This window comes from Perca fluviatilis, chromosome 14 (assembly GCF_010015445.1).
Source record: "Perca fluviatilis chromosome 14, GENO_Pfluv_1.0, whole genome shotgun sequence".
Taxonomy (NCBI): domain Eukaryota; kingdom Metazoa; phylum Chordata; class Actinopteri; order Perciformes; family Percidae; genus Perca; species Perca fluviatilis.
In genome coordinates, this window is record NC_053125.1 from 36,552,746 (window position 1) to 36,564,816 (window position 12,071).

The 12,071-nt window shown below is 40.4% G+C and overlaps 1 protein-coding gene across 1 annotated transcript in view; it reads right to left on the reverse strand.

Moving 5' to 3' along the window:
- The window catches only part of LOC120572641 (zinc finger protein 271-like), a 51,243-nt gene that overhangs the window by 22,168 nt on the left and 17,004 nt on the right, over positions 1-12,071 (reverse strand). The window contains exons 2-5 of the mRNA XM_039821958.1: positions 11,420-11,580; positions 6,438-6,959; positions 5,882-5,915; positions 4,199-4,374 (exon numbers count right to left, since the gene is read on the reverse strand). Coding sequence (XP_039677892.1) covers positions 4,199-4,374; positions 5,882-5,915; positions 6,438-6,959; positions 11,420-11,518 — 831 coding nt within the window. The 5' untranslated portion in view covers positions 11,519-11,580. The remainder of the gene's footprint in view (positions 1-4,198; positions 4,375-5,881; positions 5,916-6,437; positions 6,960-11,419; positions 11,581-12,071) is intronic.

Genomic DNA, 12,071 nt, shown 5'->3' on the forward strand with positions numbered 1-12,071 from the left:
CATGGGGTTGCCACAGAGGTCAGTGGCAACCCCATGCCCCTCTACGGACATTTAATTCATTCATTTGGTTTTGTTTACAAAAATAACTAAGTAAACAAAGTAACTAAAATATGTCTTAATAAATTTAAGTTACTGCAGCAAATGAGTCTTTTATCTCAACACCAAAACAGTTCTCTTTAGGATCCCAGCAAACCTCAAACCAAAACATAAACAGTCTCAAGTTCCCAGCTTGACAACGAAAGCTAAAACTTAGGGATGCCTCTTTCTATTAATAATCTATCTTTGATTTTCATCCTGTGTTTACTGATGTCGGCTCCAGGGAATAACGGCCTGAAAGCGTGGTTTCCTGATGGAATCACAGAAAAAGGAGTGTGGCGAATTGGAGTAATGCTTTTCTGTCCAAAAATGGGGGGACTAAAGACTAAAGACAGACTTTTTTTACTTGTTGCCAAGGACTGGCAAGCTAGGAGACACTCTCTGCAGGGCTCCAGACTAACTTTTTTTAAACTAGGAGCACTGTAGCCCCTAACTGATTTTTTTTATAGGAGGCACAGGCAGAAAATGTAAGGGTGCACACCTGAAATCGACCTGCGACGGAATCTTTCACATTTCCCCCATTTAAACTATTACTGATAATACGTTGGTAATACATAGAGAAACTACCATCCCAGTCATATTTTAGTTCAGTCACATTTGAACTGAATGGTGCTTAACAAATGCAGATTCAAAAATGTAAACAAAGGATTCTTTTTGTCAATTTACTGTATTATTAGTTATTATTACTTACTTATTATTACTGTATTACCCTTTTTTGTGAACACTGAAATAGCGATCATATCTAAGGTGATTAGTCTTGGAAAGAGGAGTAACTTTACTGTAGTGTTGTTCCCGACCGCACTTGAATGCAGCATTATTTTACGGAGAACGAGAGATAGGGAGACTGTGCTTTGTTGTTTTGGCAAACGTTCAGCTGGACACAAACTCCCGGGCAGTTTTGTGCTTGTGTCTGGTTTTCTTTTTACCCACATAGTTTTTTAGAACTTTCTTTCTGGTAGCGATAGAGGCAGTGATCTTTCTCGTTCACTGTCTGGGACTCTATCGCCACCTCTAAACAGGCACGACGCCTGTCACGTACTTGGCCACCGCAGACCGTCCTCGCAAAAGTCACACTGTAATCTTTTTCATTTTAATATTTTTCAATGGCAATTAGAATAATGAGACAAAAACGATCATTCCCTCCAATATCGTGAATCGAATCGCAATATCAGTCAAAATAATCGCAATTAGATATTTTGCTAATATAGCGCAGCCCTGCTGTCGCTCCCATGAGGAATTCTAAGTAATGACAACAAATCTGTCGGTGGGTCCACATGATACAAGCCTTCCGTTATCATGCACCACCCCCTCCCCCCTCCTCCACACAGTGACTTGTAGCCAGAGAGGACACGAAGGATTAAAAAAAAAAACACGATGGACTCTTTAGAAGAGGTAATTATCTTCTTCTTCTAGTTTCTGCATGCAAAAGTCGCAGGACGACACCATTTTCTGAACATCATATGCATACTGTTAGCTAGTAGCTGGCTTAAAAACCGTAGAGGATTCCAACACCGGGACATTCAACAATCTGCAGCTGCCGTTGTCGGAAAAACAACAGACAGTGCATTCAAAGTTATTGTAAAATACCCTTTCCCATCTAGTGGTTATTGTTGTCGTTTAAAAGCAACTGACTGGTGAAATAAGTGTCATAACCAGTGGCGTAAGGCAGAAATAGTATTTTGGGCGGGCCAGTACAAAAGTGAGTGGGCCATTTTCAAAAAGACGAAGTAGCAAAAAGGACAAACTGGAAAAAAACTTTACCTTCCGTCAGAGCAGGAGAAGATGCAGAAATAAGTGAAAGAGAAGAGGGAAAGGAAGAATTGACTGTGAGGGATGAAGAGGAGGCTGCAGATTCAGAGAGAGGGACAGAGGCAGAGAGTGATCAGGAGGATGAAGATGACAGGGAGGAAGAGGCCAGTTGTAAGGCCCATTTGTTAAACTAATAAGAATATATAGTAGTGCATCAACATAAAATGTTGATATAGTTGATTGTGAAACAATAAACCTGATCTTGACTTTGAACTACACGAACAGTGTAGCCAATGGCTGACTGTTACTCCATACACACTAATTGCCTGCTTCATGATGATGATGTGATAAGTTCACATTTTGCATTTTAGAAATAATATCTGGTTTGAAGTTAAAGCTTCCCTAGCTGTCTGCTTTATGTCACTGTTACAGTCAAAAGATAATTGATTGGCTACATATTGCAACATTTAATAATTACTCTGTAGCCACCAAGTTCTGTGATTCATTGTATAAAGTTATGTTAAACATTTGTGTGTCTGTTCTGTCTCTTGAACGCACTTCATGCTGAGGCTATTGTACATACATCTCCACTGAGCCGTGCAGAAGCCTGATTTGTTAGTATAGAAGTCAGGGTTGTGCCACCTTTGAGACAAGGTGAGCTTATATCAAAATTAAAGCAAACCATGTTTAGCCATTTTGACTGAAAGGTGTTTAGTAACACTAACATCTTAGTGTGTTTTATTATTAGGTTACAATTAGGATAAGAGGTTAATATCAGATGTATCCTTCATAGAGAAAGGTGATGGAGAAGATGTGATTGAGGATGATGGGAGTGAAGACAGCAGGGAGCTCTGAGCACAGTGTGGAAATGAGAGATGAGGAACTGGAAAGTAGGCAGAGCAGTGCAGACCAGTTTTTGCCAGAGGATCCAGGACTATGGACGCGCTCTGCTGTGGGCATGCTGCAGCAGATGTTTCCCTATTTCTGCGTAGTTTTGTGTTTCCACCTCCGATGTAGAGCAGCGCACAGCCACTTCCCTTAACTGTCTCATTCAGAGACCGCAGCGTCCCAAACAAGGCTCTGAGTCTGTCAGGAGGTCTGAGATCTACCGTATCAGCAGAGATATCATGTACTGCACAGCAGACTATGGTGCAGGTGGATTATTTTCTGAAATATAGTGACTTTATACTTGTAATAGCTTATTGTATTATCACTTTATTTTTCTCAAAATATCACGACTCCTCCAAACCTCATAGAACACAGATGAGATATGCTGTATTTTGAATGGGCACAAAGTTTTGAACATGAGCAGAAATCTTGCTCAAACACATCTGAAATATTACAGTCCAGGAGTTTATTAATTCATTAAAATGAATTCATGTATCATTCAGGTGAATACTTTTAATATGCACATTTAAGGAGGTTACTTCCTCAACAAAAGAAGCAAAAGTGGGAATAGTAAATGATGCCTAGGCTACATGTGTTGTGACTCAGATATATTGGTCACTACAGGAGAATAAATAGTTGAAAGCAATACAGAATGTCAGAGAGCCTTACTGCAATATATTCCATCATGTTTTTATATTTGGATTGTAATCTATGTTTCCTTTTAGATAAAGATATTTCCAGTATAAATTGTTTCAGAAAAAGGTAAAGAAAAATTAGTGCATAAAAATTCACCAGAATGCAGGAAATTAAGTATTTAATGCTCAAAATTTTCAGGGGGTCAATTCAACTCAATCTCGCCTAGGGCAACCAAAGGGCTAGAACCGGCCCTGCCCTGATCCCTCTCTCTCAGTTAAGGGGTCCTTGGCTTAAAAAACGTTGAAGACACAGAGTCTTTATGGTCAGAACCCCCGTACCAAGATGGCGACGAGAGAGACGTATCACATGAGACGGTGTGTAAATACTGATAAACTCGGAGCTTTGAGGAAACTTTCAATCACGAGGTCGTGAATATCACAAGAGGGGGCGTTTATACGGACTCTTCTCATCAACACGAGCCCATTTGAAGGCACTATATCTGAGCACAGCACGTCGCCGCCATATTGGAGCAGTAAACTGCGGTTTTTCTGGATAAAAAAACACTTTGTTAACGTTTCTCAACTGGTTTCATCGGGTCGTTTTTATATTGAAGTGTTTATGATCTCAAGTCTGCAGTTAATGAGACTCTCCCCAGTTCATTTAGTTAGTCTGAGTGTCTACAAGATGGAAGCAGGAGACGCGGAGACATCTAAACACGTCTTTCCTTTCTCCACGTCTGATCTCTAACAACAGAATGAACGGACGATACACGGAGCCTCGAGCCTCTTCCGCGTGTGTTTAGTATCGTTGTTGTGTCCTGAACACTGACCTGAACATCGGTGGTATCAGAGTCCGAGCCTGCTGCTTGTCTTCTGGGGACCTTGTTGCTCCGCTGCTCCGGGTTCTGGTCGGAGGTCTGGTCCTCCATTCCTCTCTTTGTCTCTGAAATCCAGCAGCTCTCCTCTGTGGCTGCTTGCTCTGTTGTGTGTGGACTCACTCTGGCCACTGCAAATCTCGCAGCGTCTCACGGTCACAAGCCCGTACTAAACCACGCCCCCCTTAGTTACCGTTGCTACAATAACAGGACCGTCAGAGATGCCCAACAAATCTAATCATCATAATTAAATGAAGAAATCCCAACATCTCCTGTTACTCTGTGATTAACCAGATAAACTGACATGCTGTTGGAACAATAAACATTTTATCTACAAATTAATAATTTGCTATAAAATCTACTATTGTGTAAATAATATGTTTTATACTGGTTGGTGTAAGATATTAAATGATATTGAATCCAGTCACATCATGACTCAGTCTTAAAACAGTGTTCATGCTGAGAACGCCAAATACAACAGCTCAACAAATATTGATGATGGAAACAGTTTGAAATGAGAGCGTCCCTTTGTTGAAAACAAGTCTCAGATTATGAAAGACATGTCTTCCGCTTTTTTCAAAAGGCAGCCTTGGACACCCCCCTACACTTTAAAAAAAATCTAAACAAAAGATTAAAAATGTTTATAAAAATTTAAAGTTTTGGGTCTAGTTGATGAACCAACACACACACACACACACACACACACACACACACACACACACACACACACACACAAATATACATATATACATACATACATACATACATATATATATATATATATATATACATATATATATATATACATACATATACATATATATATATATATATACATTATATATATATATACACATTATATATATATATATACATTATATATATATATATATATATATATATATATATATATATATATATATCTATCATAGTGGGCGGTCTGGGTGTCCTCCCCAGGGATGTTTTGATCATCGACGACTACGTTTCTTATTCAGATACACTTGTATGCACCAATTTACAGTGGAAATACCTTTATTTAGCTTAATGTTAAGAAGAAAAACACAGATACAAATACAAAATATATAAAAAATATAAGTATATTGTTGCGTGCCAATTAGGCATTTTTAAGTGGGTGTATGGAATTCCTGGAGGGTTTCTTAGTGGGTATACTGTGTATAACTACACCACACATTTTAAGCATTTTGATTTCTTTTCCCACCAGACTCCATTTAAGGTAATTTTATCACTTTTAAACACACTTCAATTATAACTGACAGAAACAAAATAAAACTACCAAAGTAGTTTTATTTTTCCTAAAAGTCCTGATTATTTACATGGAGTCTGGTGGAGTTTGGTGATGATGATTTCTTGGCTGTTTCATGTTAAACTAAAAGGATCTTACTCTTTAACTAAAAGGTCTATCTCCGTAGGGATCCTTTCCATAATGTTGTCAGACACATAATCTGAGTCTGTTAGCGGCAAAAACAGAACTTTTAGTAGACATTTAGTTAAATTTTAATTAGGAGTTTAAACAAAGACACATCAGGAGGGTAACTAACAAATCAAGTCACAAATAATGATGTGGCCTTGTTTTATTTCTTTTATTGTGCTGCAACCATTAGCTTTCTATTTTCTGACTTTGTATTACATCATCAGCGTTTTTGCTTTCTGTCTGAAACAAACCTCAACAGATTTAAAACCACACATAGTCACAGAGAATACAAACAGTGAATTCAAAATGTCAAACAAAGATTATTGAATGAAAAGCCCACAAAGGAAGAAAATAGAATAACTATGAAACAACAATAACTATGAGAGAGCATACAATTCAAAAAGGCCAAATTCCAGTTGGGCGGAGCTAATGAGAGTAAATTGGACAAATGTCTGTGATGATGAGAGGAATAGGTTTACCAAATTTTGTGAATATTGGGGCATATATGTCCAAATTAGTCAGAAACCAACTGAATCAGGAGAAACAGCCTCTGACAGACTTCTAACAGGACTATCTCTTCAAAGGGAGGGAGCGTAATATGGAGTCGTAGCCACAATAACATCCATGCTGTTCAGAAGATAAAGTTACGGCTGGTCAGCCTTAAATGTGGAGAGAAGATCAGAATATAACAACATAGCTATCAGGGTATGAGGAGGAGACAGGAGGAAACAGCTTGGCTCTGAAACATGTTCACAATGAGGCAGTGTGAATGCGCTGGTGTCTTTTAAGGTTATCACTATTAGAAAACGTTTTCCCACATTGTTCACACCAATATGGCTTCTCTCCAGTGTGAACGCGCTGGTGTATTTTAAGGTTACCACTATTACAAAAAGTCTTCCCACATCGATCACACCAGTACGGTTTCACTCCAGTGTGAACAAGTCGGTGGACTTCAACTTCTCTTTTAGTGGTGAAAGCTTTCTCACATATATCACAGCTGTGAGGTTTGTCTCCAGTGTGAATGCGTTGATGTGTTTTTAGGTGACCCTGGTGTGTGAAAGCTGCCCCACACTGATCACAGTTGTACGGCTTCTCTCCAGTGTGAAGGCGTTGATGTGTTTTTAGGTGACTCTGTTGTGTGAAAGCTGCCCCACATTGATCACAGCTGTGCAGATTCTCTCCAGTGTGAACTCTCTGATGAATCTTTAAAGACGTTGATCTTGTGAAGGATTTGTCACAGTGCTGACAGTTGTGATGTTTGAGTCTCTCTCTTCCTCTCCGTTTCTATAGCAACAGACAAACAGAGAGAGAGAGAGTTAGTGAACAACCTTCTTTGAAGCCTAGACATGTTCTCACACAATTTATACTCTTCATACAATCATTTTATGTCAAAATGAAGGAAAATGTGTGCTGGTTGCAGACAATGTTACTATGGAAGCAACTGTACATGTCATAACTTGTTCTACATTTCCCAGGAAATCTTCCCCATTCAAATGAGTGGAGACAATGTTCAAAACTGAAACATTTGTCTCTTTAATCATACTTTCAGTTAGAAACTCCAGTACAACTTTAAAATAATACAAACATTTCATACATTCTAGAGTATTATTAAACTTTCAAATCCCATTCAAACTTTGATACACTTGCATTTATTTTATGTCAAAATGGAGGAAAGGCTTTTCCGTTTGCTGACAGGTTATTCATTTTTATTAATTTACTTCAATTTTATACATCCCCAGTGGGGAAATTACAATTTACACTGAAATCACTACACACAGGCCTGAAAAACAAACACACACACACACACACACACACACACACACACACACACACACACACACACACACACACACACACACACAACCTATTCATGCATAAGTGGAGAGACTTTTTTAAAGATTATTTTTGGGGTATTTTTAGGCCTTTATTGAGAGGACAGCTGAAGAAATGAAAGGGGAGAGAGGGGGAATGACAAGCAGCAAAGGGCCGCAGGTCCGAGTCGAACCTGGTCCCGCTGCGTCGAGGAGTAAACCTCTATATATGGGCACGCTAATAATACTAGCTAGCTAACTAGCCAAGTTAGCTTCCCAATTGCTGCGTTCAAATGCTGTCATGATATAATAATTTCAAAATGAACGCTTAAAAGTAGCCCAGTAATGTTAAACATGGCTGGAAACGGGGGCGGACCTACAGGGTGGCAGCTGACCCCCCCCACTGTAGGGCCTTGCCACCAGCCCCCCCCCTAACTTTGGTGTTAAAAAAAACTGTGCTTCTAAAAACAAACTGCCACTATGTCCACAAGCTTCTTAAAACATTGAAACAAACAATTAAATTATTTTAATTATTAATAAATAATGTAGATGTAATCTTAGCCCCTCAAGTACTTAGCTACGTCCCTGCATCAAATGTGCACACACAGCGAGTCTGGTGGCCCCGCATCCCGGCAAAGACTGAAGCGACTGAGCTTCAAAAGTGGGGGTATTGCCAGCCAAGAAAATTCTGACTAGTGCACAGGAGGAAGAGGAGGAGGGAAATGAAGAAGGAGAAGGCAGTAAACTGGAGAGACCAAACGAATGCTATGATAGAGAAACTGTAAAAAATCATTAGATAATTTATGTATATACTGTGAGTGATGAAGATAAATAATAGTTGTAGCAATTCAGGGCATAGCAGGGTGTTGGGGGGTATAGTAGGGCGTAGCAGTATGTTTACATATGGGGGTTCCCATGTACTGTCTTCCCCTGCCACCCTGCCAAGATCTCTTGCTACCGCTTTGCTACCCCATGTAACATTTTCTAGATCCGCCACTGCCAGAGATACAGTTCATCCTAAGGATTGACTGTGCCACACACTGTATATGTTTAACATTGAAACATGATGTATAAAAACTATGACTTTAGTAGCTTAGTATTTTATGCACTAAATGTGTCTATGTGTATGTAGCAGGGGGTCCCTGATCCCTCTCTCTCAGTTAAGGGGTCCCTGGCTTAAAAAACATTGAAGACACAGAGTCTTTATGGTCAGAACCTCCGTACCAAGATGGTGACGAGAGACGTATCACATGAGACGGTGCTATATCTACGTATATATAGAGGTAAATTTGGAGATTTTAGCAAACTTTCACTTACAGTTTGCAGTTAATGAGACTCTCCACAGTTCGCCTATTATTGTGTTTGTTCAGCAACTTGTTTTTAGGGATGCACCGATCTGACTTTTTCAGTCCCGATACCAGGGCTTTGTGTATCTGTCGATACCCGATACCGATCCGATACCGATGCTGAATTAATGATAAACTGTATACCTTCCACCTTATACCTTCCTTCCACCATGTGGGAGAGACTAAAGTCACCAGACTTTCCTAATTAAACATTACTTTCCTAACTAAGACAAAACACAGATGTAATGTATTGAATTCTTATTTACTTGTTATTTAAAAAACAATTGTGCAAATTGAAAATATAATTTAATCAAACTTCTTAAAATACATTTAAATAAATAATAATGGGCCACCTTTATATAGGTTTATAATGGCTTATTCTACTGTCAGTTGTACATAGAATATCACAAAAAGTGCCAAAGTCGCAAAATTGCGACAGGACGCGGTACTGAATCAAACAGCTGTTTTCTCTGAATAGAGTGTTATATGTCATTCATACTCCCCTCCACTAGTTGGCAGACATCCCGTACTTAGACCTTAGCTCAGAAATACGTCATGCTTCAATGCAAAATGTTCGAGGAAATCCCATCCAAACTTGACCTTTTTTTTGTCAAAAGCGACTAGCGACTTTTTCTGGTGTTATTGGAGACTTTTGTGGCGTTTACTCTACAATTAGCCTACTGTGCTCAACATGCTGTGAGCCCCTCCCCCGTCCAAAAGCCTTGACAGGCAGTCAGTCTCTCAGTGGCCTCGCCCAGCACCCCAGCCTGCCGTCAGAGCAGAGATGAGAGACACAGCACTCCGCGTCCAGGCTGCATTGAATCACGTATGCGCCGCCGTTCTTGCCTTGGCTTACAGAGCGGGGTGTAAATGTAAATGATTCTTTGATCTTACACAAAATAATTAGGGACACGACGCGGTACTGAATCAAACAGCTGTTTTCTCCGAATAGAGTACAATCAACAAGCAGCGGGTGCTGCCGTGAGCCCCTCCCCCGTACAAAAGCTCTCACAGGCGGTCAATCTCTCAGTGGCCTCGCGCTGCAGTCCCAGCCTGCAGTCAGAGCAGAGAGGAGACACACAGCACTCCACTACTTAGACCTTAGCTCAGAAATACGTCATGCTTCAATGCAAAATGCTCGACGAAATCCCATCCAAACTTGACTTTTTTTGTCAAAAGTGACTAGCGACTTTTTGTGGTGTTATTGGAAACTTTTGTGGTGTTTGGAGACTCGTGAAAGCACGCATCACTCTACAATTACTGTGCTCAACGAGCAGCGGGTGCTGCCGTGAGCCCCTCCTCTGTCCAAAAGCCCTCACAAAAAAAAAGAAGAAGAAAGAACTACAAAAACGCCTACTGTTTACATGAGTTTTGTGGCGTAGTAATAGTTCTAGTTTAGGACTGTTGGCTTACAATTTACTTTTTCCCTGTTCATGTGATATGTGGACAACATAACAAATGGATGGAGGGGGGTAAATCTGATGAAATAAGTTCAACTCTCTTTCAAAATATCAGGTATTTCATAGAATTTACATAATCCAATATGGCCGCCACCATATGACGTCATTATATGCTTCATTAGATGGGAAAAATTTACTCCCTAGATAAACGTTAGGTCATTCTCAATATTTGTTTCATTTACACGTTGTCTCTATCTCAAACCAATTTCAGGTGTCAAAATCTAGTATTTAAAAAAATAAATAAAACCCGGCGCCTAAAGGGTGAATCATCATTGCTCTGAACCCGTCTTTCTCAACGGTCTGTAGCGGGACCGTAGGTGGATTGCGTTCATAATGTTGCTCCGCTGCATGCTTGAAGTGACAGGTCTTCAACGTTAGCGCAGTAACGTTAGCACGGCCGAGTAATGTTAGAGCGACGGGCAACAACCGTGGCTAAAGGGTGTCCGATTTTTTTAGAAAAACTAAACTTCGGAACAACAGACGTCTCCTCTCTTGAGCACACATTGTTCTGGTGTATCTCCGGTCTTTCTTCATCCTCTAGCTAACTTTCTTCTTTGTTCTTGAATGTGCAGTAGCGACCGGAGCCTCTCCCATCTTAACAGACTGTTATGCTACCTGGCTAGCTAGGCTAGCAGATATAATGTTACCCAGCATGCCGTTGGGCGGTGTACATTTGTAAATGTAAAATTATTAGTGTTAGAAACTGTTGAAGTCACAAATTGTTATATGCTATGGTGTTTTATCCTTTTAAAGAGAGTTAGTTGTGGGTTATTAATTGTTGTGTTATAAAGTTACTACCATGAGTGAGAAGGGTACGCAGTTAACAGGGGTCCTGGTGCTGCAACGGAGAAAAAATAAATAAATAACTGGACGTGGATGTGTTAATTTTTCCAATCCCCGATCCAGCTATTTTGTCAATATCGGGGCCGATATCCGATCCTAATATCGGATCGGTGCACCCCTACTTGTCCAGTTTATTTTTGGAGGGAAATGTAGCATTGTTTGTTCTAAACACGCCTTTCCTTTCTCCACGTCTGATCTCTAACAACAGAATGAACGGACGATACACGGAGCCTCGAGCCTCTTCCGCGTGTGTTTAGTATCGTTGTTGTGTCCTGAACACTGACCTGAACATCGGTGGTATCAGAGTCCGAGCCTGCTGCTTGTCTTCTGGGGACCTTGTTGCTCCGCTGCTCCGGGTTCTGGTCGGAGGTCTGGTCCTCCATTCCTCTCTTTGTCTCTGAAATCCAGCAGCTCTCCTCTGTGGCTGCTGGACTCACTCTGGATTCTGTTCAGTCCAAATCAAAGCAGACAGAGATACTCAGATGCTTTCCTCCCATCCACAGAGTGCTGAAAATGTGCTCGATGTTAGCGTGGAAACAGCTAACAGCTCTTATCTGAGGAATGCTTTGGTTTCCATGGAAACCTTTTCAAATGTACACTCCCTCCAGCCAATGAGGACAGACTGAAGTCAGGAGACTGTTCCCTCCCTGAACTGTGTGTTTATCTAACGATAAACCAAGACCCTGTGTGTGTGTGTGTGTGTGTGTGTGTGTGTGTGTGTGTGTGTGTGTGTGTTTAAATATCTCCTGAACCATACATCCTACTTTCCACTTGGCTTCCTGGCTACAAAATGAACTCGGAGTAGTTTCACTTAATAGACCGCAACTTGCACTAACTGTATTTGGACTCTTCACTACACTTCAGCATGTATCTAGACTGTCTATTGTAGAAATCTACTGGGTTCAGAATAAGAATGTCCTGTAGCCTGGGATGGCC